Source organism: Dipodomys merriami, unplaced genomic scaffold, assembly GCF_024711535.1.
Source record: "Dipodomys merriami isolate MVZ:Mamm:240054 unplaced genomic scaffold, mDipMer1.0.p SCAF_511, whole genome shotgun sequence".
Classification (NCBI taxonomy): domain Eukaryota; kingdom Metazoa; phylum Chordata; class Mammalia; order Rodentia; family Heteromyidae; genus Dipodomys; species Dipodomys merriami.
Window position 1 is genome coordinate 695,998 of NW_027206082.1, and position 22,599 is coordinate 718,596.

A 22,599-nucleotide genomic window follows, 5' to 3' on the forward strand; every position below is an offset into this window, starting at 1 on the left:
TTTTTTTAACGTAACACTGAGTGGTTTAGGGAACATGTGTTATGTAAATATGGAGGAAGGCATTCCAGCCGCAGCTTTCTGCAGTCCATGCAGAGGCCGCTGGAGAGGGAGTGAGGGACAAGTGGCCTGCCAGCCCATGAACAGTGGCTGTCTGCTCTCCAGCTTGATGCGCTCTGCTGGTGGGAAGCGTGGACCTTGCAGCTCACCTGACGGAGGCTCCTGCTGATGGGTGCACCCTGGAACCACAGGCTTGTCAGGGGTTGGCTCACGGATGATCTCCACTGCCTTGAAACGTCGTGCTGAATGATGTGGGCACTGGCTCCAGGCCCAGGAGGTGCCCTTCTGTGAGGCACCAGCTTACGTATCTGGGAATGTCTGTGTTGTCCAGGCATTTCAGAGTCACCAATGAGAGGAGGGATGTTAGTGGGTTTTTTATTTCAGTGATACACTATTCCCTTTGGAATTGTTTTTAGCATAAAATTTTCTTACAAAGTTAAATTTTGTATTGGAGTTTTAGGGAAATGTTTTTATGATTTCAAAAGTTACAAAGTTCAGACAATTTTCAAGAAAACTGGTCCAATATGGATGGGGTGGAAGTAATGAAATACTTCATTCTTTAAAAGAAGAAAATTTTTTTCAGAAGTAACTTCCTAAAAACCAAAACAACTCTTGTCCTTTCTCCAACAAGTAGGGTTTCAAAAGTCTCCTTTCTGAATTACGTTGAAGCCAATCCCATGACATGTGTTTTATTTAACAACATGAAATAAATTTACCTTCATGTCGTTAAATACATATGTTTAAATCATACACCTGAGGCAGATTAGAGAAGCCCATTTCTCCCTGGAGCACTAGCAAGCAGCTAACTCTATTAATAAATAATAAGCCATTTTCTTAAGAAACCCTGGTAGTGTTTGTTTTTCCTTTAAGCCAAGCTGTGAGGGTCTGGGGTGACACAGCTTACTGAGAGCTGTCAGACCCTTCCCTGGTGCTTTAGCTGCCGTGACATTGTCTGTGGACACCATGAGGGAGCTCTACAGCAAACACAGCTGCCTGGAACTGAAGCACCCCTCTGGTTCCTAGACGCACATTCCCAGCTATGCCTGTGCTACTCTGCCATCAGAAGCTGTGCTGTACTCAGTGAACCTGGATCCATTTCCACCAAAGCCAGAGAGGGGACTGCTTCCCCCAGTGGCCCAGCAAGAGGCATGTGACCGGTGTAAACATAGTCCTTCCTTTGCATGCCTACCCCTTTTCTGGTGAGCCAGCCAGAAGACACCATCTGTGCTGCCTGTGGTGTTGAACATCCAGCTTATTAAAAGGTTTCTCTTTATTTTCTTCCCTAGTTTCGATCATTATTAGTACAGTGAGCTAATCTGGTAATACGGAAGGAGAGGGGACAACAACAGTAATAGTGAGAGGCAGTGTTAAGAGTTTCAGGGCAGGACAAAGATGAGAAGATAGAAGCAACAGAAACAACGAGGAACAGTGGAAGTGGAGAGAAGAGAGTAGAGGCTGAAGAAAGAGAGAAGGCTGTAAAAGAACCAGAGAATAGATAGCTGGCTCTGGTTGCTGGAAGAGTTCTGGAGAGTAGCTGGGCCCCGAGCACCAAGGCCAAATGTAACATGAGCTGCCACTGTCAAGGGCTGAGTATTTATAGACATTTCAGATCGTATAGCTGTAGTATTTGCCACTGCAGCACTGATTCCAGCATCCAAGGCACATATATGAGAGCTATGTAACACTAAAAAGCAGTGCAGACTGCTGACTGCTGCTGCCACAACCTGAGAATTACAAAAAGCAACTAGAGGAGCACCCTCCTTGCCTACTCACGACTTCTATCTAGGTAGTGTAAGGCCCCCAGCCAGCTGATAGGTAACACGTGCAGCAAACAGCACTCCAAATACATGAATAGCACCATGCTGACAGAATTGAAGAGAGAAATGAATGGTTTTACAGTGAGGGGAGAGAGCTCTGTCATGGAGACAAATGTCAGGAACCGGAACGCACCACACTGTGGGTGTGCGGGGAACAGCCTCCTGACAGTGTTAGGCCACAAAGAGTCTCAATACATTTTAAGAGACTGAAATAATGCATTTTTTTGTTACAGTAGATTGAAATAAATAGTAGAAAGTGATAAATCCCTAAGTATTTGGAAATTAACACACTCCTAGCCAGCAGATTATCACTCTAGTGATAACTGAAAACATAAAGGGTGCAGCAAAAGCTGTTGTGGTAAAAGGGCAGTTGCTTTAAAGACATTCAAAGATCTTAAACCAATCTACATTCATGCCTAAAGAACAGCCCAAAGCCAGCAAAGTGGAGGAATTACAGCAAGGAAAAGCAACAGTGTAGTCAAAGTCAACAAGTGATGCTCATCTTTTTCTTTTTCTCTTTTCTTTTGTGGGTCATGGGGCTGGAACTCAGGGCATGGGCCCTGCCCCTGAGCTCTTTCACTCAAAGCTACCATTTTGAGTCACAGTGCCACTTGCAACAGTTGGTTAGGTGAACCAAACCAATAACCCTCTGGCTGGGAGGAAAAAGACCCAGAGGATGCAATCTGGAGGGGATGTAAGAGCAACTACATAGAGATAAAAAGAGAAAAAGGTGATGTGAATGAACACCGGAAAAATCCCCCAAACACATCCTTCCAAGGCTGGACCACAAAAAAACAGCCAGAGCAAGCCTATGAACTCCCAACAAAGAAAAGCTAACATTTAAAGAAATAAGCTGAACCTCGTCAGACTTTAACATAACCTGGGGATATGTCCAAGTTCTCTCCACGGAATTAGCATTATTCTGGTGCCCAAACCAGATGGAGACATCACAAGAATACTCAGGTCCCCAGCGAAGATACGTGTATCAACATCCAACTAAATACTAGCAAACAAAACTAAACAGCACATTGGTTTGTCCCAAGGATGTAAAGATGCATCAAAATGCCCAACTGATGTGACACACTGTACTATACTCACAGAATTGAGGAAAAGATCATGTACAACCGGATGTAGAAAAAAAACTTGATGAGATCTTACACCCTTTCATAGTAAAAGCTCTTAATAAACTAGAAGCAGGAGAAAGCAACCACAATAGCAAAAGCCACACAAAAACCCCTCACATAGCTAATTATGCCAACGCAAGGAGTCGGCTCTCGATATGTCTACTCAGCAGTTGAGGTACTGGCCAGAGAAGTCAAGCAAGAAAAACCATAAACAGGTATTATACTGAGAGTGGGAAGTGAAACTGCTTGTTTTGTGCACAAATTGTAAGGAATCAGATATTTCAGCAAGATTGTAGAATACAAGATCAAAATGCAAAAATCTTTATGAGAATCTGAATCTATAAGAAGCACATAAACCAAAAAGTAGGTAGTCAGATTGTGTATGTAGCTTGTGTATGCGACTCTGTATAGTCCTACACCATGCATATGCAGACACAGGGTACCATGCGGTGGGCTGGTAGCACGTCCACCCTGACATGCTGCTGGGAGGACACTTGGCCTTCAGATTCACACGTTTGTTGACTAGGGGGATGGGACAAATGACAGGCAGTCGCTGCAGGCAGGGAGCCTCTCACTTTCCAGTCTTGCTCTCAGTGTCTGGAAATCTCCAGGACAAAAAAATAAATGCACTCAGTGAGAATGGTTGTCCCTGCTTTCTTCAGGCCCTCTAACAACCTGTGCTTATTCATGCCTTGGAGTGGGCCTGGTGCCAGCTGACCTGTGTAAACAGCCCCCAATGTTCCAGTGCTGCCTGAATTTTAAAAGCCTCTGCTCCCACCTCTCTCTGGCTTTTGCAGGCAACAAAGTAAGCCTTCTCACACGTGTAACTGATGCTCACCTGTAGAAGCACACCAACACACAGGATTTGTTGGAGCTGCTGGACTCTGAAGATGTGCCTATGGAATGGAATGATGTGACTGGAACCCTCCCTATACTGTCAGTATTTTTTTCCCCCCTGAATCTTGTTTCTACAAATTAGAGCAGTTGTGACTGCACAGCACAGACGAATAGCATCGGACAATAAGGTTATGACTACTTAGGAGACAGAACAGAAATTTCAGGAGGTTAATAGGATTCTGTATGTATGTGTGCCAGTCCCGGGGCCTGAACTCAGGGCTTTTTTTCTTAGGCCTAGCACCCTACCACTTGAACCACAATGCCATTTCTGGCTTTTTGGCAGTTTATTGGAAATGAGTCCTAAGGACTTTCCTGCCTAGACTGGCTTTGAGCCACAATCCTCAGATCTTAGCCTCCTGAGTAGCTAACTTTTAAAGACAATACTAAAAGCAGACAGGGGCTGAGAAGGTGGCTCAGTGGTAGAGTGGTTACCTCGCATGCATGAAGCTCTAGGTTTGATTCCTCAGTACCACATAAACAGAAAGAAAAAAAAAAAGCCTGAAGTGGCGCTGTGGCTCAAGTGGTAGAACACTAGCTTTGAGCTGAAGAGCCAAGGGACAGTGCCCAGGCCCAGAGTTCAAGTGCCACAACCGCCAAAAACAAAAAAAGAAAGAAAGAAAGCAAAGATGCATAAAATTACTGAGAGCCATTCAAGACAGCATGTTAAACCTCACAATAAGCCCTCACAATAAGTCCCCACTTACTGAAACAGCACCATGCAGCCTGAACGTGTGTGGCACTCCTCGGCCACTGACAGACAGTCAGAAAAGCCAAGTCACTTGCCCGCTGAGGCTCCTCTGACAGGGAAGAGTATTTGCAACCATATTTTCAAGTGGTGTTTAAGATCCAGGCAAATTCTCCTAGTTATCAAACTGCAGACATGAAGCTTCTGGTTTTATGAAAAACTGAGTCCCATGCACAAGTGGAGGTCTGGTGTGTGTGTTGTGACTCATTTGACAATAAGGAGCTGGCCGTGGCCATTATGTCAGGTCTGCACAAAATGTGAGGCTGAAAATCCAAAATATTTCTCATATTTATTTATAGATATGTGGCTACAAAATTTAATATTCTTAGAAGAAAATATTAAAGTAGTGATGGTTAGGTCTTCCCACCTGGTTAAAAATGAAAGTATACATATGTAATGGCAGCTGAGGGATAGTTTTTCATATCCTTTCTAGCAAGCATACTATCTCTGTGTGATAGAAATAAGTGTGATTTTAATTGTATCTTATACAACTTTATTTTCAAATTTTTCTAAAATGGACATGCACTATTTAAAAATAAAATAACATTTTAAGGACAACACATTTTTCATCAAGATTCATACCTGATGAAGCTGAATCAGCAGATAAACATGGTTTACTGTGTTTCCTACACAAGTCAGGCCTAGACATTCCTAGACTGCTCCCCATTCCTTGGCAGAGGGTGTACTGTGGTTTGGGCTTCACAGCCCAGTCAAGGGCAGAGGCACCTGGAAGGGACAGAGACCAAACACTGCTGACTATGGATGGCGCAGTCATCTGCAAGCCAAGTGACTGGAACATGCCCCCATTTCCCTACATTTGTTTTGAGCACAGAGAGGGCATATGTGGGTACAGCTAATGAAGCTGTGAAAATATACCTTAGGAAAAATAAATATTCTGCACAATGTATTTACAAGGTTAATTGTTTAGTTCTCCATCTACTTTACTTCAGGATGGGATATCCTCACTTGACAATTAGGAAGCATATTCTTGGTTGTCTGGGTCAGTTCAGCACAGAATGTGGGGCTGAAAATCCAAAAATCTTTTTCTGATCCATACCTATAAATATACAAAATTGCAAATTTTACTATGCTTAGAAGAAAAGTTTTCAGAAAGTACAAACAGTTTGCAGTGTCTCAATTCTTGAAAGATGGAAGCATACAACAGTGCGATTTTACTGTACAGTTGCTGAGGGACATTCCCCATTTTCTTTCTGGTTCTTTCTAGAAGTACAGGCCTCAAAGATGCTGCTAGACACAGGCTCCACCGTTGCTTTTGGTCACAGAGAACACTTACTACAAGCTATGCACAGCAAACACAAGGTACAAGTTCAGAGACGACAACAGGGCTGAGGGTGGCTGTTAGAACTTGAAGAGGTCGATGAAGTGCTGTGGGGACACAGGCGTGAAGCAGCTGTCAGGGTCAGCAGCAGTGCAGGGGTGGCCCGAGTCCTGCGGGGAGGAAAAAAGGCAGGTTAGGGTGCGTTGTCACCACTATCAGCCAAGTTTCCAGAGAGATCATCAGCAATTCATTCAGTGGACCCTGGCCTTACACTACACAGATGCCTGGGCTGGGAACAGTTACAAGGGCAGCCCCAGTGTTCAGGAGCCCCCAGGGACCCGCTCGGTGGGACAGGAGGCAGCATTAGGAGTCAGCCTATGTGGAATGCAGGAGCTGCTGGTATCTGGATCCCAAGAGCCCGCCCCTCTGCATCCTGCCTCCTGGTCCCAGATAACCTGGTTTCCTTTGTTGCACAGGCCCAGGGAATGGGTGTGGGACCTGTCTAGAGACAGGGCAGATGGGACCCCATAAGCACTGCTCCTAAAGTAGGTGGCAAGGGAGCTGGTGGCAGTTACAAAAATTAAGGAGCAGAAACGATATTTTTATAGCAGTGACGAGGAACAAAACAAAACACATTTTATGGAAAGAACTGACACCATTTCAGGAGGGTAAGTGGGCTATGCTGTCTGTGGCCTCCTCCAGACCACACTGAGGCGGTGTGACTCCCAGGTCAGCTTTCAGGGACAAGTGTGCCATCGCCAGTGGGCACTGAGACCTATGCAAGCCTGTGATCTTCAGGGTGAGGGCAGTGCACAAGGTAGAACAGCATGCATGGCAAAAGGAAGTACCTTGAACAACCAAGCAAGATGGTAGTCCTTGAGATCGTGAAGAAAGAGTCAGCAAGTAATGCAGCCAGTGGAGGAAAAAGGGAAAATCACCATTAGAAAGAGCCAGATGTAGTTAGGTTTTTAGGTTTGAGGTATATTGTCTGTGAAAATAACTAAATACCAGGAAACTAAGTCTGGCAGAATGAAAACACACGTCACCACCAGACACCCCAACCAAATGCTTTATGACTTGAAGACATCAGAAGAAATATTTCCATTTCCTCTAGGTTTCTCAAATAGACAACTGAGGAAGCCACACTGGCTCCCGACACCCACACGGCCTCAGGATCACTGCTAGGTCCCCAGCCCTCTCTTTTAGCGACTGAACGGCTAAGACAAGAAAGGGGCGTGGAAATGCTACGTCTTAGTCCTGGCTTCCTTAGTTTACCCGGTTTTGTATAGTTGGAGACCAAGGATTAGGGTGGAAACATGCGCACACTGACTCTTACAGTGCCCAGTGACCTGGGTGGGGCCCACAGACCTGGTATTTAGAGGCAGGTAGACAGTTAACAATGATCGCTCCAATACTGTAAAGCTGAAACAAATAAAAACCAGCCTGGGAGCAGAGGAAGGTGCCCCACAAGGACAGGGTGGCACTGTCAAATGTGGCAACCACAGACCTGGTACAAGCCGAGATGGTGCAGAACACACTGGTCTCCTGCCCCCACCTGGGCTCAGGTGAGAACTAGCTACCTCTCCCCCACTGCCTAATTATCCTAATTCCTGATTAGCCTACAGCCTTTTGGTCCACCACTATTCATTGGAAGGCATACTAGATACTGTTCTGAAGCCCACCACATCATCTCCAGGGGTTAGGAGGCTTTGATGGCTTGGGCTTGAGACTCAAGTCTGTGCTTTCTAGACAGGCTGCTGGCCTTGGTGAGCATCATGGGTCATAATGCGGTAGAAGGGAGTAGCCGAACAGTACAGGAGTTAAGGTAGGAAAGTAATCTTCTCTACACTTAAAACAGAAGGTACTGAGCCTCTGGAAGGCTGGTGGGTGAAGAAGCAGAGCCAAGTGGACGCTCTGTGACCTTGACCACCTGCCACTCTTCATTAGGAAGGATTTGGATTTTTATAAACATGATCATATAATGGGCCACTAAATACAAGAATTTTCAGGCTGATTCTTCTGGAAAGAGCAAAACAACATCTCTATTTAAAAAAATCAGAGCTTAAATATTCCAGGAGACTTAAGCAACACATTCTTATACTGCCAAGCAACACAAAAACTGAGGAGAAAGTATGTGCTTGTGTTTTTTTACTTAGCAGATAGAGCACTTTAATATTCTTGGGAATTGTTCCAAGAAAAATGTTTACATCGCATACAAAATTGAAAGTTTTCTATCACATCAACAACATTTTTCCCCATGAAAATACCATTACTTTTAATATCTCTACAGTATAAAACAATGTGCTTGAAAGTATTCATTTAATCTAGACATTACAGTATATCATCTACTTGGCTCTACAGCAGAAGACATGTCCTGTGGTTCTCAGGGCCTTGAATGATTCAGAGAAATAACAGTCCTGGATGTATTTTCTGAAAGTAGCCTAGTCCCAAGGAAATGGATACCACAGTGGGTGGGACCTGGCTCCACACACGGAACCTCTTCTGTCTATAGGCACCTGTGTGTGTGTGTGTGTGTGTGTTGGGGGAGGGGGTGGTTGTGCAGCTTGAACTCTGGGCCTGGGCGCTATCCCTGTGCTCTTCAGCTCAAGGCGAGTGCTCTACAGCTTGAGCCACTGCACCACTTCTGGTTTTCTAGTGGTTTATTGGAGATAAGAGGCTCACGGACTTTCCTGACCCGGCTGGCTTTGAACCGTGATCCTCAGATCTCAGCTTCCTGAGTAGCTAGGATGACAAGCGTGAGCCACCAGAGCCTGGCCATCTATCTGTGTTTGAGCCCCATGACTAAGATAAGGAGAGGAGGAAGTCCATCTCCGTGCATCTATCCATCACCACAAGCACTCAGAATTAATTTGGACAGAAGACGTTCCTAGTCAAGAGAGAGCATTCTGAAGAACAGTTGTACTGCTGTAAAGACGTTTCACATAACTAAAACATTTTGAGAAAGAAAATGGCCACACATCGACACAAAACAGTAAATCAGTCATAAGAAATGGTCTTCCTAAGCTATTTTCTGCTGGAGGTACCAGCAGCTACTATCTTAACGCTGCCTAACTCTGGTACTGATAAAATAATACAAGAAAACCTCAGTATCTTAAGCTATCTGCTTTGGAGTCTAAAAATAAAAGTCTCACTGTTATACTGAAGTTTGAAAAGAATTAAAAGCTCTTGTCTCATTTCTAATAATCTATAGTTTGCCTTACGACCCATTAGATGACAAATAAGGAACAATGTAACGCAAACTAAACAACTGAAGATAAACATATCTTATGCTTTCTACTTGGCAAAAGCTTCATGTCCCCAAACCTAGAAGTTGAGGCTCCTTGAGAAACTGAGCCTCCTCTAGGCTTGGGGCAGCAATGAAGGGGACTTTCGGGTACAGTTCAGGTACAGAGCATCTCACCCAACATTTCTCCCATAGTGAGGTCTCAAATGTCAGGCAAACTGTGGAATAGATTCCAGGTACATTCATTATCGATGTGCCCACAACATGAATTGTCTACCAACTGGCCCCCTGGTTCCCTGTGACTACGGAAAGTGTGTGATCATCAGAGACAGAGGTGGGTGGTGAGGTCAGAAACATAACAAGTGATAGGGAGAAGGACACTGCTAAAGATTAAGTTTTCCACTAAAGTGTCAACCTTACAAATGAGTAATGATAGCACTGGTAAAGTGGTGTGTGTGTGTGTGTTGGTACTGGGGCTTCCACAAAGGGCCTCTAACTCCTGCTTGGCTTTTTCCTTCAAGGATGCTCTACCATCTGAGCCACACCTCCACTTCTGGGGTTTTTTGCTGGTTAATTAGAGATAAGAATCTCAGGGGTTTGTCTCCTTGGGCTGGTTTTGAAACTTGATTCTCAGATCACACCTGCCTGAGTAGCTAGGATTACAGATGTGATCCTCCAGTGCCAAGGTCTTATTTTAATCCCCTAAATGAGGTAAGTGTTTCAAGACGATGTTTCCTTATGACCCTTGGCTTTGAGAAAAAGAGGATCAAGGCTTATCCTGGCCCTTTTATATGACAGACCAGTCTTCCAGATGGGTTACCAGAGGCCAAGCATGTGAAGATGAGGAAATGAATCTTCCTCTTGTGACAGAACAGGGTGTGTGGCTCCAGAACTCTGCCCAGGAGCAGACAGTCCTTTCATGTCTCTTGGTACCCATGTTTACAATGGGGAGCACAGCATTGAGGTTTTTTCACTGCTGACCCAAAGCACAAGTATGCACTTTTATGGGCCCCTGTTCCCTTTCCTAAGATTTGGTACAATGTATCTAAGTTTCTCATTACAAATAGTGTTTCCCATTCTTACCTTTACCTTTCCATGTGAAATAGAAGTGAAAAGTGTGTTTCACCATATTCCAATCCGCTAATTCCAAGAGTTATTTAAAAGCATTACCTTCCAAAAGAGAATGCTGCAGTGCCGACAGAAATGCAAAGTGTCTCCATACTGCTCTTTAGTTGGGTAGTATTTTTGAAGTGTAAAATACATCAACTTCCATTCAATATGACCTTTTTCTGAAAGGATCAAATGTCTACAAAACTAAAGAAACAAAATTCTGTTTAGAATCAGAAGATAATTTTCAGAATACATACTAGGTACTTAGTTTTTGTTTTTAGGACAGTGTAGTGCATGAAGCATTTGTTATTTGTAATTAAACTTACTTGTATTAAGTCAATAAGGGACAAGTGAAATAAATCTTGGAATATTTGTATGATAGCAAGCAGCTGGGAAACAGATCTGAAGACTTGGCTCTGTAATACTGTTATACTTACTATAACAGGTATCCTATGCTTGATGAAGGATTTGTGTAAACTATGTAATGAACAATGCGCTTGAAAAGACATTTCTCCTAAGAAGACACAGACACAGCTAATGAACTCATGAGAAGACATCAGTCTGCCAGAAAGGATGCCGAGATGCCACTTTGGTTGTTAGGGAGAGTGCCGAGATGCCACTCTGTACCATGAGGGTGGCTGCAATCAGAAAGGTCAGACAATACAATACAATGCAGGGGAGGGCATAGAGAACTGGGACCTTGTACTGCTGGGAGAGGACAAAATGGTGTAGCCGCGGTGGGAAACTGTCTGCCATTCATCCAAAGGCTAAACATAGTTACAATTTAACCAACATCTCTAGGCCTAGGAACCCACCTGAGAGAAAATAAAATGCATCTATTCACAAGCTTATCAACCCATGTTCCCGCAACAATAATCCTAACAGGTAGAAGCAAAGCGAAAGCAAACCAGATGCCTAATCGCTGGTGAATGGAAAAATGAAACACAGCTTACCCATACAGTAAAATTTCATTTAGCCCTAAAAGGAATGGAGTTATCCTTATTACCACATCCATCCTGAAGGACATTATGCTAAGGGAACATGCCAGTCATAAAACTGTAAGTGGTGTTTATCATTTGGCTCATGTCAAACATCCAGACCAAAGCTATCCAGAGATGGAAAGTAGACCAAGAGCTGCTAGGGCCGGGAAAGGGTATGGATTTCCTTGTAAGGAAATAATCATGTCCCAAACTTGGCTGTAGTGAGCTGCACAAAAGCCTTGTGACGGGACAGCAAAGCACACAGCTGGGTAAATCACATGTGTATGTTGCACATAGAGAACAAACCATTTTCATAGCTTTCTTATTTGCAAAATGATGCCTCTGATGAGGTTTGCTGCTGCAGAGTGTTTTGCTTTTATTATTAAAAACTATCACTCATACTCAGTCATGCCCTGTGATGACTTTGTTGGGAAATTCTGATGTAGTCAATGAGGAATTCTTGTTTCAAATAAGCTTTTAAAAGAGGATAGTTGAAAAACAGAGAGGACCTGGGATTGGAGGTGTGGCTCAGTTGGCAGAGCACTAGCCAATAAGTAAAAGTGCTGGGCACTGAGTTCTAGTCCCAGTCTTTTTTTTGGTCGGTTGTAGCGTTTGAACTCTGGGCTTGGGCGCTGTCCCTCAGCTCTTCAGCTCAAGGCGAGCACTCTACTGCTTGAGCCACAACACCACTTCCAGTTTTCTAGTGGTTTATTGGAGATAAGAGTCTCACGGACTTTCCTGCCCGGGCTGGCTTTGAACCGCGATCCTCAATCTCAGCCTCCTGAGTAGCTAGGATGACAGGCGTGAGCCACCGGCCCCTGGCCAGTCCCAGTCTTAGACTATACAAAAAAAAAAATAAAAGAAAGAAAGAAAGAAAGAAAGAAAGAAAGAAAGAAAGAAAGAAAGAAAGAAAGAAAGAAAGAAAGAAAGAAAAAGAAAAAAGAAGGCTATGTTGTAGAAACGTCTATATCCTTCGAGCACTGTTGCGACGTTAGTTCTTAGACACAAGAGCAACTATGCCTTGTTATTTCTCCTAATTCTGTGCCTCCTCATTGTTCTCCGTCAATGATTTTCTCCTAACCCTTATTTGTGGTCTTTCTGAAATGGAATCTCATGGCCACACCAGGAGCTGAATCAGTGCCTTGTTGGCCTTGTCCTCCAGTGTCACTTTAGACTGTGGATGGCACTGCGCTTTCACTGGGAGAGGCTGCCTAACCTGTGCCATTTCATGGAAACTGATTCTAAGATGCTTATTTTTTTCAGGGTGATTATTATCTTTTGAATGCTATTTTGTAGTTCATTCAAAAAATATGCACCAAAAGTATGTACCTGTAATTGCTAATTCCAACTTGTAACCTAACTTCTAGTTGGACATTAAACATTGGTGCATAACAAGTATTTAGGTTCTTTCAAGTGTGCCTGCAAGGAGTTTTAGAACTTCACAGGTATCAGTAGACACCCTTATGCCACTGGAGTTTGACATCTGCCAGCACTTCATATACAGTCCAGCCTAGGCTCAGCACATCAGCCAAAGCCCTGGCTCTTCTCCCTGTGAATGACCTTGGAAGGGAGGTTCCAGGCATACATGATAACCAGAGCCCAGCCCAGACAGACTTTCACTCATTCTCCTTTCCTCAGTTCTAATCCCTCCCTCCGAGAGATAATTATTCATAGCATCCACCACTTCCAATACCAATCTAGAATTTAATGCAGTTGATCTCAGAGAGATAGAGGATAGAAAAATGGTTACCAGACACTGGGACAGGATGTGGGGAGAAAGCATGGCTCACATGTCCAGGAGTGATTTGGAAAGTTATTTCCTGCTCAGATGAGTAGCCTAATTCTTTTCATTCTCCCTTACAAGCTCACTTAGCAGTCTTCAGGTCTTAGCTTCTCAAAGCCCCATCAGCTGTGTCCATCCCTGGGACGGGGCCCTTCTCTTCTCCCTGAGCTCTCACCCACAGCCTCTGGCTGTTAGGAGATGTCTCCTGCTATCTCTGCCTGGGACCCTCTTCCCACCTACTTTCCCTGGGCAGATCCCACTGCTCCTCCCGGTCTTCCTAGCTGGCCCTGTGAACAATGCCTCGTCCACCACCGTACACAGTGATCCACCTTGAGCTTCTGACAGTCTACTCTTCAGGCAGCATCAGAGGGTTTTTAAAAAGTTGCACAATGGAGGGATAAACTGGGAGAGAGGGAGGAAAGGAAGGGTGACACTTTCTAAAAGGAAATAAGCCGAGTTATGTACCTGTAAACCCCCCCCCCATATACATCAGCTTTGTAACAATGAAAAATAAAAATTTTAAAAAAGTTGCACAATGTTCCAAATGCTTTACGATCTTTCTTGAGGTCACTAGATTGAGGACAAGGATCCTTGGCATGGTTCAGCCTCTAACTCATTCCCCTCTTCATACAAAGAGTACTCTCTCCTTGTGTCTACGCCTGTCCGTGGTCATGCTCACCATGACGTATAGGACATGCCATCTGCCCTCCCTCGCCCTAACCGTGGTCAGGGATGTCAGGCTCTGCAAACAAGTAGGAAGAACAAGAATATCAGCTTCTCTGTGTGGAGGAGAGTCACCAGTGGGCAACACGCGCTCTGGAGGATACTGGAAATGGTACTGTTGCCAAGGGGGCAGAGCCGGGCTATTCCAGGACCACATCAGGCAGAGAGAACAGAGCTGGAATTAACCTGTCAGGTAAAGGAACCCAGGCCATCCTGTCACTAGGAGGTGGGACAGGACCCCATTCCGGTTGTGCTAATTGGTTCTAGGCTATTTTTAGAATCACAGTTGTTTCTGATTATGAAAAGTGTGCTTTGCAACTTTTAGAAAAGAAAAGAGAGAACTAAGCAACCTCAGCAGTATAGGACTGCTCTGTGCCTCTGGAGATGAAGCACTCACCCATCCCGAGCATTCGTGAGACCAGCCAGCTCTGCACCCAAGAGCACTGGAAGGGACTCACCTGCTTTTCAGCGAAGTGGTACTGACACAGCTTCTTCCACAGCCTCCTGTCCTCACTGAGCATGTACAGGGTAGGTGTTACCTGGCCCAGGGTGACAATGTCCCACCCATCTGAGAAGCGGTACAAGATGTTGTTTAGCATGTGCAAGGGCAGGTCACTAAGTGTCAGGCCAGTATTCACCTGCTGAAAGGAAACACAGGCAGCGTATCACTCAGACGCCTGATGGCCAGGCTGGAACAGACACTTCACAGTGTTGCTACGTTAAAGTACCCTGACCGCAAGGGTTTCACACACATGGCAACTTGCCCAAGACTGGAAGGCTGAACACCTGCACACATGCTCCCTCCACTCCAATGCAAGGGGTAAAAGCTGTACTACTGTGTTTAGGAAAATACATGGAATATGGTGGGCTCTAAAATTTGCAGCTGATGCTGAAAACAGACATGCTTTGTGAAGGCAATGAAGACATGTGGTGAGTGAGGTGAGGGTCATGGGATGCGGCACTCTGTGCCAACGCAAGAGCCTCCAATCCAGCCTCACTACCACATACAGGACAGCATGACTACCATGCTTCAGCCCAATGGAGGGTGGAGGGTCCATCTTCAAGGTCCTTCCCGCTGTACTCATATCTACTTTTAATTGTAATCTTTAAATATTCTCACATACATAGTTACCAATTTAAGTAGTTTATATTTCATACTTACTCATTTTATGTATGTTCATGTTTTATCCTTATTTTTATTGTCTTAGCTGACACAAGCTGTATGTACTTACGGTGCACAGAAGTACATCTGACTCACGTGCACACAGTGACATGGTTACCAGTAACACATCCATCACAGGGTGCAGTAAGAGCTGCTCCCAGCACTTCTGAAGTATCTGTGTCTCACGGTTAATCGCAGCTATAAGGTATACAGTTCTATCTCCATCCCCATTCAGCTCACAAACCTGAGACTACACATGCTACTACACCAGCACTTTCCTGCCTTCTAGCCTCTGATGGACATGATTTCAGCCATATAAACTATTCCTTCCTCATGGGGGCCAGAGAACAAATGGTTGTTCTACAGAAGGTTGACTGCTCCAGGACAACAAAAGAGTTGTGAGGCCGAGTAAGGTCCCAAGTTGAATCGAAGCAGTAACAAAACAGCATAGTCCATAGGCCACATATAGGATAGAATAGTGAGCCCAGAAATAACCCTATATATCTACAGTAAAAACAGGGGATGAAGAACTTCCACTGATTAAGGAGGTAGAGCAAGATGGTGGATACGAAATAACTGTCCCTTTGACACTATGAAAAAGAATCCAGTGACACAAAAGAGACCAGATTCTGAGGAAAGAGTAGAAGAAAGGAGAACCCACAGAGGAGGCAGCAGAAAACACAATCACAACAGAAGAAAAGCTGCAAGGAATTTGGAGCTGGCTCCTGGCTCTCTGGGAAGCGGAACAAAACGGGGGTAACACCACGTAAAATGAGATGGTCCCGGTGAGCGACTGCCGTCTTTGGCTGAAGGAAAAGCACATGCAAGCGACAAGCCTTGTCCCTAGCACAGGAGCCTAGGGGGCAGTGGTTGATCTGCTGTGAGGCTGCCCTGGAGAACTAAGACATTCCGTGTCCTCCTGTATCCCAGAGAATGACAGAGCCCTCAACTTGAGCCCTGAGACCAGGCACAGTCACCACTTAACATTTCACAGGACACTCTGCCAAAGAACTTGGGTATAAATCAGTTAAAAGAGGTGTGTAAAGAGAGAGCAGAAGGTCCAACATGGACCAGCAGAAAAGTTAAAGCTATGGAAGCTACACTGCCAACTTAAAAGTCAGAAGCTGGGAGGCAGCGCCCGGATGGAGGATTGGGAGTCCTTCTCTAATCAGACAGCAGAGACCCCTAGATGGTGGCACCTCAGTAAGACCAGTACATGCCTGAGACTCAGCTACCTTAGGTTGGTGGCCATAGTTTGTACAGTAGAAAAAAATGAAGAGGCAGTTCAAAGATTCCAGGACAATCTGTCATTAAAGGCAGCCTCTCCAGAAAACAGGCTGTGAAGCTGCCTTGGTACCCTGTAGTGTTAACCAATAGAGACACCAGCTGCAACCATGAAGGGCTTGTCCTGACTCAATGTAAGATCTGCTGATGGGAAAAACCCCTCGCATCCAGAACTAAAGCAGTCTCTTGGGTAAGTAGTATATGAGCACCATGGAAAATTCCTACCTATCTCTCTATCTATGAATCCTAAACCTGACTTTTAATAGTCTCTTTCAAATCATATTATCTCCTTCCCCACTTATGCCTTTCCTTTTATCTACAAGTAGACTTTGAATATAAACATCATTTTTACTTTTTGGTGCAATTGCTTTGAGTCTTGCTCATTTTTCCCCCTTGTTTTACTTTGTCATTTCTGTTGCTTAGATGTTCATTTGTGTGTGTGCGTGCACGTGTGTTGCGCCTACTCAACTCTCCTCACTTTACTTTCCCCATCTCTAGGCTAACATTTACTATTTTTTCCCCACACACCTCATTCTACCGTCCCATTAACCTCGCCTATAAAACTTAGTTCACACCCATTGCCACTTCATATAACCAATACTTAGTTCATGCGTATAGGGTTGTCCTCTTTATCCCCTTCCTACCACCACCCTGCTTAAGGAAGGTCTTCCTAGAGCATGTAGACATGCTTTCAAGCCTATATTCATCTGATAAGATCACAGCAGAAGCTGCGATTGCTCTTCATTAGAGCTTGCCACTCACACAAGACTGGTTCAACAGCTGGAATTCCTTTTGAAGCTCTTGAGTGGAGAAGAGTTCCACACACAGTACACTGAGCACTGCAACTACCTGGTGATTGTCCATTTAGTAACTGGATTTATTTTTTGAGCTTTTGGTATAATGTGGATATTTATCCTTTATCTGTTTAATAGCTGGTGAGGACTTTCTCCCATTGCGTGCTGTCTCTTGGTTATGGTGATGGCTACTGTATAAAAATTCTTTAATTTGATTACTCTCATTCTTGCTACTACTCTCTGGGCAACTGGAGTCTTATTTGGAAACTATTTACCTGTGCTTTGACTTCTAGGGTATTCTCTACATTTCTCTCTATTAGGTTTTATATTTAAGGTTTCAGGTTTACTTCAAGTTCTTCGATCCATCTGGAGTTGATTTTTTTTTTATTGTGAAAATACTGGAGTTGATTTTTGTACAGGGTGAGAGATAGGGGTTCAGTTTCAGTCTCTTGCTAGTAGAGTCTACTTCAGTTCTCCCAGAATTATTTATTGAAGAAACTGTCTTTTCTCCATTGCAAATTTTTGGAAAAGTATTCCAAAATTAGCTGGCTGTGGACGTGTGGTTTTATTACTGAGTGTTCTATACTGCTCCATTGATCTTTAGGTCTATTTTTGTGCCTGTATCAACTTGTTTTGGTTACTATGGCTCTATGGTTTAATTTCAAGTCTGGTGTTATGATAACCCCCACAGCAGTGTTCTTTTTTACTCAGAATTACTTTTGGTTTTATATTAAGTGAGAGAAGTCAGAAAGACACATAGAGCACTATCCCACTTATACAGAAGCTAAAAAGATGATTCCAAAGTACAGAGCAGAATAGTGGTTCTAAGCACCTGGAGAGGGTGTGGAGAAAGAGGGAAGAAGCAGGATGTTTGATGGAGTCCAAGGTGCAGCTGGATGTAGGAGTAACTACTAACTCTGCATGGTATAGTAGTAAAACTATGGCTGATATTAATTTAGTATTTAAAAAAGACAATATAGGATTCTGAATGTACCTAACACAAAGTACTGATGAATGTTTAAGTTGATGGACATGCTAATTATCCTCTCATATTATACATTGTATACTGAAGAATCACACTGTACCCTCTAGGCATGTAGAAGTTATTACATGCTGACTGAAAATAAAATATATTTTTTTTAATGCAAGAAATCCATACCTTCGTCATCTGAAGATTCTGTAGCTGTTGCTGCCAGCTAAGAACAGTTTCTAAGCGGCAAATCCAAATATTGATGTTTCCCACTAACACTGACTTTCCTACCCCTCTTACAAGGATGCAGAGGGTAGAGCTCAGGTCTTGGAGAAGGTCTTTTATTAGGCGAGGATTCTGGTGGTCATCAAGAACTGGAATAAAGAAAAATGTGGATTGAAAGAGTTTCACAAGTGTCCACTGATGGATGAACATAATGCTATCCCTACATATAATGGAATATTAAAAAGGGAATTATGACACATTTTTATGATAATGATACATTTTGGGCTGAAGTATAGCTCAAGTGGTACAGCATTTTCATATTAAGTCCAAGGCCTTAAATTCAAATCCCAGGATTGCCAATAATAATAATAATAATAAATAATAATAATAATAATAATAATAAAGTTTTAAAAAGGGAGGTAAATAAGAGTTGTATCTTTTTTTTTTTTTTTTTGGTCTCTTGTGAGGCCTGAACTCTGGACCTAGGCGCTGTCCCTCAGCTCTTCAGCTCAAGGCTAGCGCTCTACCACTTGAGCCACAGAGCCACTTTCGGCTTTTTCTGCTTATGTGATGCTGAGGAATTGAACCCAGGACATCATGCATGCAAGGCAAGCACTCTACCACTGAGCCACCTTCCCAGCCCTGAGTTATATCTATTTTACCCCAATGAAAAAGAAGGATCTAATTTCACTACAACCCAAAAGTGGTATTATTTTTTAGGTTTTACAAATAATGATGAGAAATTATAAAACTTTAATTTTACTTGCTAGTAAATTTCAGTTGGATCTACAGTTTTTCCTTTAAATGTGTTAAGTGCATGTTTTCTTATGAACTTGTCATAAAGAGAGTATTTTTTTTTTTTTTTTTGGTCAGTCTTGGTGCTTGAAGTCTGGGCCTGGGTGCTGTTCCTGAGCTCTTCAGCTCAAGGCTAACGCTCTACTACTTGAGCCACAGTGTCACTTCCAGCTTTTTCTGTTTATGTGGTCCTAAGAAATCGAACCCAGGGCCTCATGCATGCAAGGCAAGCACTCTACCACTGAACCACCTTCCCAGCCAAGAGAATAATTTTTTAAGTCACAAATACCTTTTAATCTTCACAATGACAGTTATCATTATCTTGATCTGCATTGCTTATGAACTCTATGACCTTTAACAATAAAACTATTCTTTTATAAATCGGTAAGAGAATACATTTAAATGGTTTATACATTCTAAAACTGTCTATGTGTGTAAGCTAATTGTGCAAATTTTAGTTTCCTTTACTAATAGCTATGTGTTAATTAATGCAAGCTTATTAAGTAATTTTCTTCTTTTTCTTTTGGCAGTACCAGAACTTGAATCCAGGGCCTTGCACTTGCATGCCTTGATAGCCCAGCTGGTGCTCTATCACTTGAGCCACTAGTGTCTCCATTCATGCTTTTGGTTGGTTATTTTGGAGGTAGAATATCTCAGACTTTTCTACCCAGGCTGGCCTCAAGTGGCATTTCTCCAGATCTCATCCTCACAAGTAGCTGAAATTATAGGCATAAACTTCCATCACTGGGCTACATTAAATAATTAGTTTACTTGATGTTTAAATAAATAAGCCATGATCTTGCAAAGTATGGAACTAACTAGCTGCATTAAGTGAAACTGGTAAAATGACTTTTTAGGACTGGGTGTCTCTGGAATTGGCTCCCTCTCCTATCATGGTGAACCCTCTGCATGCAAAGGTGAACAGCAGGGGCTGGGAAGGTGGCTCAGTGGTAGAGCGCTTGCCTTGCATGCATGAGGCCCTGGGTTCAATTCCTCAGCACCACATAAGCAAAAATAAAAAAAGCCGGAAGTGGCGCTGTGGCTCAAGTGGTAGAGCGCTAGTCTTGAGCTGAAGAGCTGAGGGACAGCGCCCAGGCCCAGAGTTCAGGCCCCACAACGGGACCAAAAAAAAAAAAAAAGAAGAAGAACAAAGGTGAACAGCAGACACATGAAGAGTCTGGAGATGGAAGATCCATCTTTCTGCACGTTGTTGTCACAGAACTCACATTATTATTCTTGACTGCATCTATACAGGGAGGGAAAGAGGGGAAAGAAGGAGAATCCAAATTTCCAAATATTTAAAGTAGTAAACATTCTAGTGATCACCTTACCCTTTTGAACGATTTTATCCAAAATGTTGAAGTAATTCTTCTGTGCCACACCACTCAATGAAGTTAACTGGGATTTTGCAATGAGCTGCAATAGCTTAAAGAACAGATGAAAGAAAAAGGTAAGCAGTCTGTAAACCCATTTGCTATGTTTGGGGGATAAGGAGAAATGAGAGAGGGAAAAAGAATGATGGCTGAATATTAATATTCAAATACACTGAATCTACATTAAAAGGTGGAGTAAAGAAACTCACTTCTAAATAGAGCTGTAGTTAGTTTGCTAAGGAAAGAGATAGGAAAAGAGGTCAATGTGATTGAAATATAATATATGCACATGTAAAATCTTGTGGTAAAGCCCAGAAAAGAAATAAATGGATTACAGAAAAGTAAAACAGGCTTTGTGATAATGAAACCCCTTTATCACACTAACACACACACACACACACACACACACACACACACACACACACACACACACACACACACACACACACACACACACACACACACACACACACACACACACACACACACACACACACACACAGCCTCAGTTCTTTCCCTGAGTCTCTTTTGCTCAAGGCTAGCACTGTACCACTCGAGCCACAGCTCCACTTCTGGCTTTTTGGTGGTTAATTGAAGAGTCTCACAGATTTTCCTGCCCAGGCTGGCTTCAAACTGTGATCTTTAGACTCCAGCCTCCTGTGTAGGATTACAGGCTAGAGCTATAAGTGCCCAGCTACAACTGAAATACTCTAATAAAATACCTTCAAAAACTTAGAATGAAGACAAGAATAACCAACTCAACTTCAGAAGGACCCAAGGGAAAAACCACAAGTAGATGTTGCAAGGAGGGCTAGGTGCTAACCAAACCACACCACTCTGGAGTACCTGACTGACTGACACTGGATATGTGTCCTGGACCATCTACAGGGGTCTGGAGCACCTGACTGACTGACACTGGATATGTGTCCTGGACCATCTACAGGGGTCTGGAGTACCTGACTGACTGACACTGGATATGTGTCCTGGACCATCTACAGGGGTCTGGAGTACCTGACTGACTGACACTGGATATGTGTCCTGGACCATCTACAGGGGTCTGGAGTACCTGACTGACTGACACTGGATATAATGGGTCCTGGACCATCTACAGGCAGTAGAGAACACACTTTTTTTTTTTTTTGTCTGTCATGGGGCTTGAACTCTGGGCTTGGGCACTGTCCCCGTGCTCTTCAGCTCAAGGTGAGTGCTCTATCGCTTGAGCCACAGCGTCACTTCCAGTTTTCTAGTGGTTTATTGGAGATAGAGTCTTATGGGCTTTCCTGCCCAGGGTGGCTTTGAATCACAATCCTCAGATCTCAGCCTCCTGAACAGCTAGGATTACAGGCATGAACCACCAGCGCCCAGCTAGGACACACTTAAGATGAGCTAATTTTCTGTGAGTTTTTTTTTAACTCTGGGCCTGGGTGCTGTCCCTCAGCTATTTAGCTCAAGGCTAGTGTTCTATCACATGAGTCACAGTGCCACTTCCTAAGATGAGCTAATTTTCTAAATAACCAAAATTAAGGTACACAAAATTTATAATTCTTAAATGCTTTCACCCCTAACATGTGCCAATTTTAGGAAACGACACAGTTATCATTCTACAGCTACTAGAAATATTATAGTTTAAGATGAAGCTAAGGTAGTCATTTCTGTTTTAAAGTCAATTTGAAGAAAAACTACTTAACAAATAATAACTGTGCAGTATACAGGTAAAACAAAAATCCTGATGTAGTTCAGCTGACTAGAATTGGTAAAAAAGTGGCCTGGTCTCTCCAAAGCAATGGCTGCCTGGACCTTCTACTCAGTAAGCAAGAAGGTAGAGGTCTGGAGACTGCCAGGAGCGGCTTCCTCTACCCTTCTTAAGAATCAAATCCTTTTCTGTAGACAGATGATCAAGAACCAACACTGAAAAGGCACTGAAGTGTGGTCTCAACCAGCAAAGACATGGTGAAGAAGTAGTAGGAAGGCCTGAATCTTCCCTAGCTATTAACTCCAAACATTTCAACTAGTCAGAGTGAAGTCTCAGTTCTATTTCTAGAAAGGAGGTACCTACAGAGACATTGTAACCTTCTCCAGGAGGAAGCAGCCTATAGCAGCTCTGTGTAGGCAGATGTGAGGAGCCATGGTATTATTTCCCCAGACACCCGTGAGTACTGTGTGGAATCACATCATATATCAAAACCAGCAAGGCCAACAGCTACTTATCCCCACATCTTTGTCTGACTAGCAACATT

General features: G+C 43.5%; 1 protein-coding gene across 7 annotated transcripts in view; it reads right to left on the minus strand.

The window, feature by feature from the left end:
* Positions 1–4,910: 4,910 nt before the first annotated feature.
* Positions 4,911–22,599, minus strand: part of Fbxo25 (F-box protein 25) — a 30,219-nt gene continuing 12,530 nt past the window's right edge. For 3 of the 7 annotated variants that reach the window (XM_069998344.1, XM_069998343.1, XM_069998345.1), the window contains exons 6-11: positions 20,321–20,414; positions 18,159–18,343; positions 14,218–14,400; positions 10,334–10,477; positions 6,768–6,794; positions 4,911–6,089 (exon numbers count right to left, since the gene is read on the minus strand). In XM_069998344.1, the coding sequence (XP_069854445.1) occupies positions 6,000–6,089; positions 6,768–6,794; positions 10,334–10,477; positions 14,218–14,400; positions 18,159–18,343; positions 20,321–20,414 (723 nt within the window). In that variant the 3' untranslated portion in view covers positions 4,911–5,999. The remainder of the gene's footprint in view (positions 6,090–6,767; positions 6,795–10,333; positions 10,478–14,217; positions 14,401–18,158; positions 18,344–20,320; positions 20,415–22,599) is intronic. The other 4 variants (XM_069998346.1, XM_069998348.1, XM_069998347.1 and 1 more) reach the window with 4 other exon arrangements.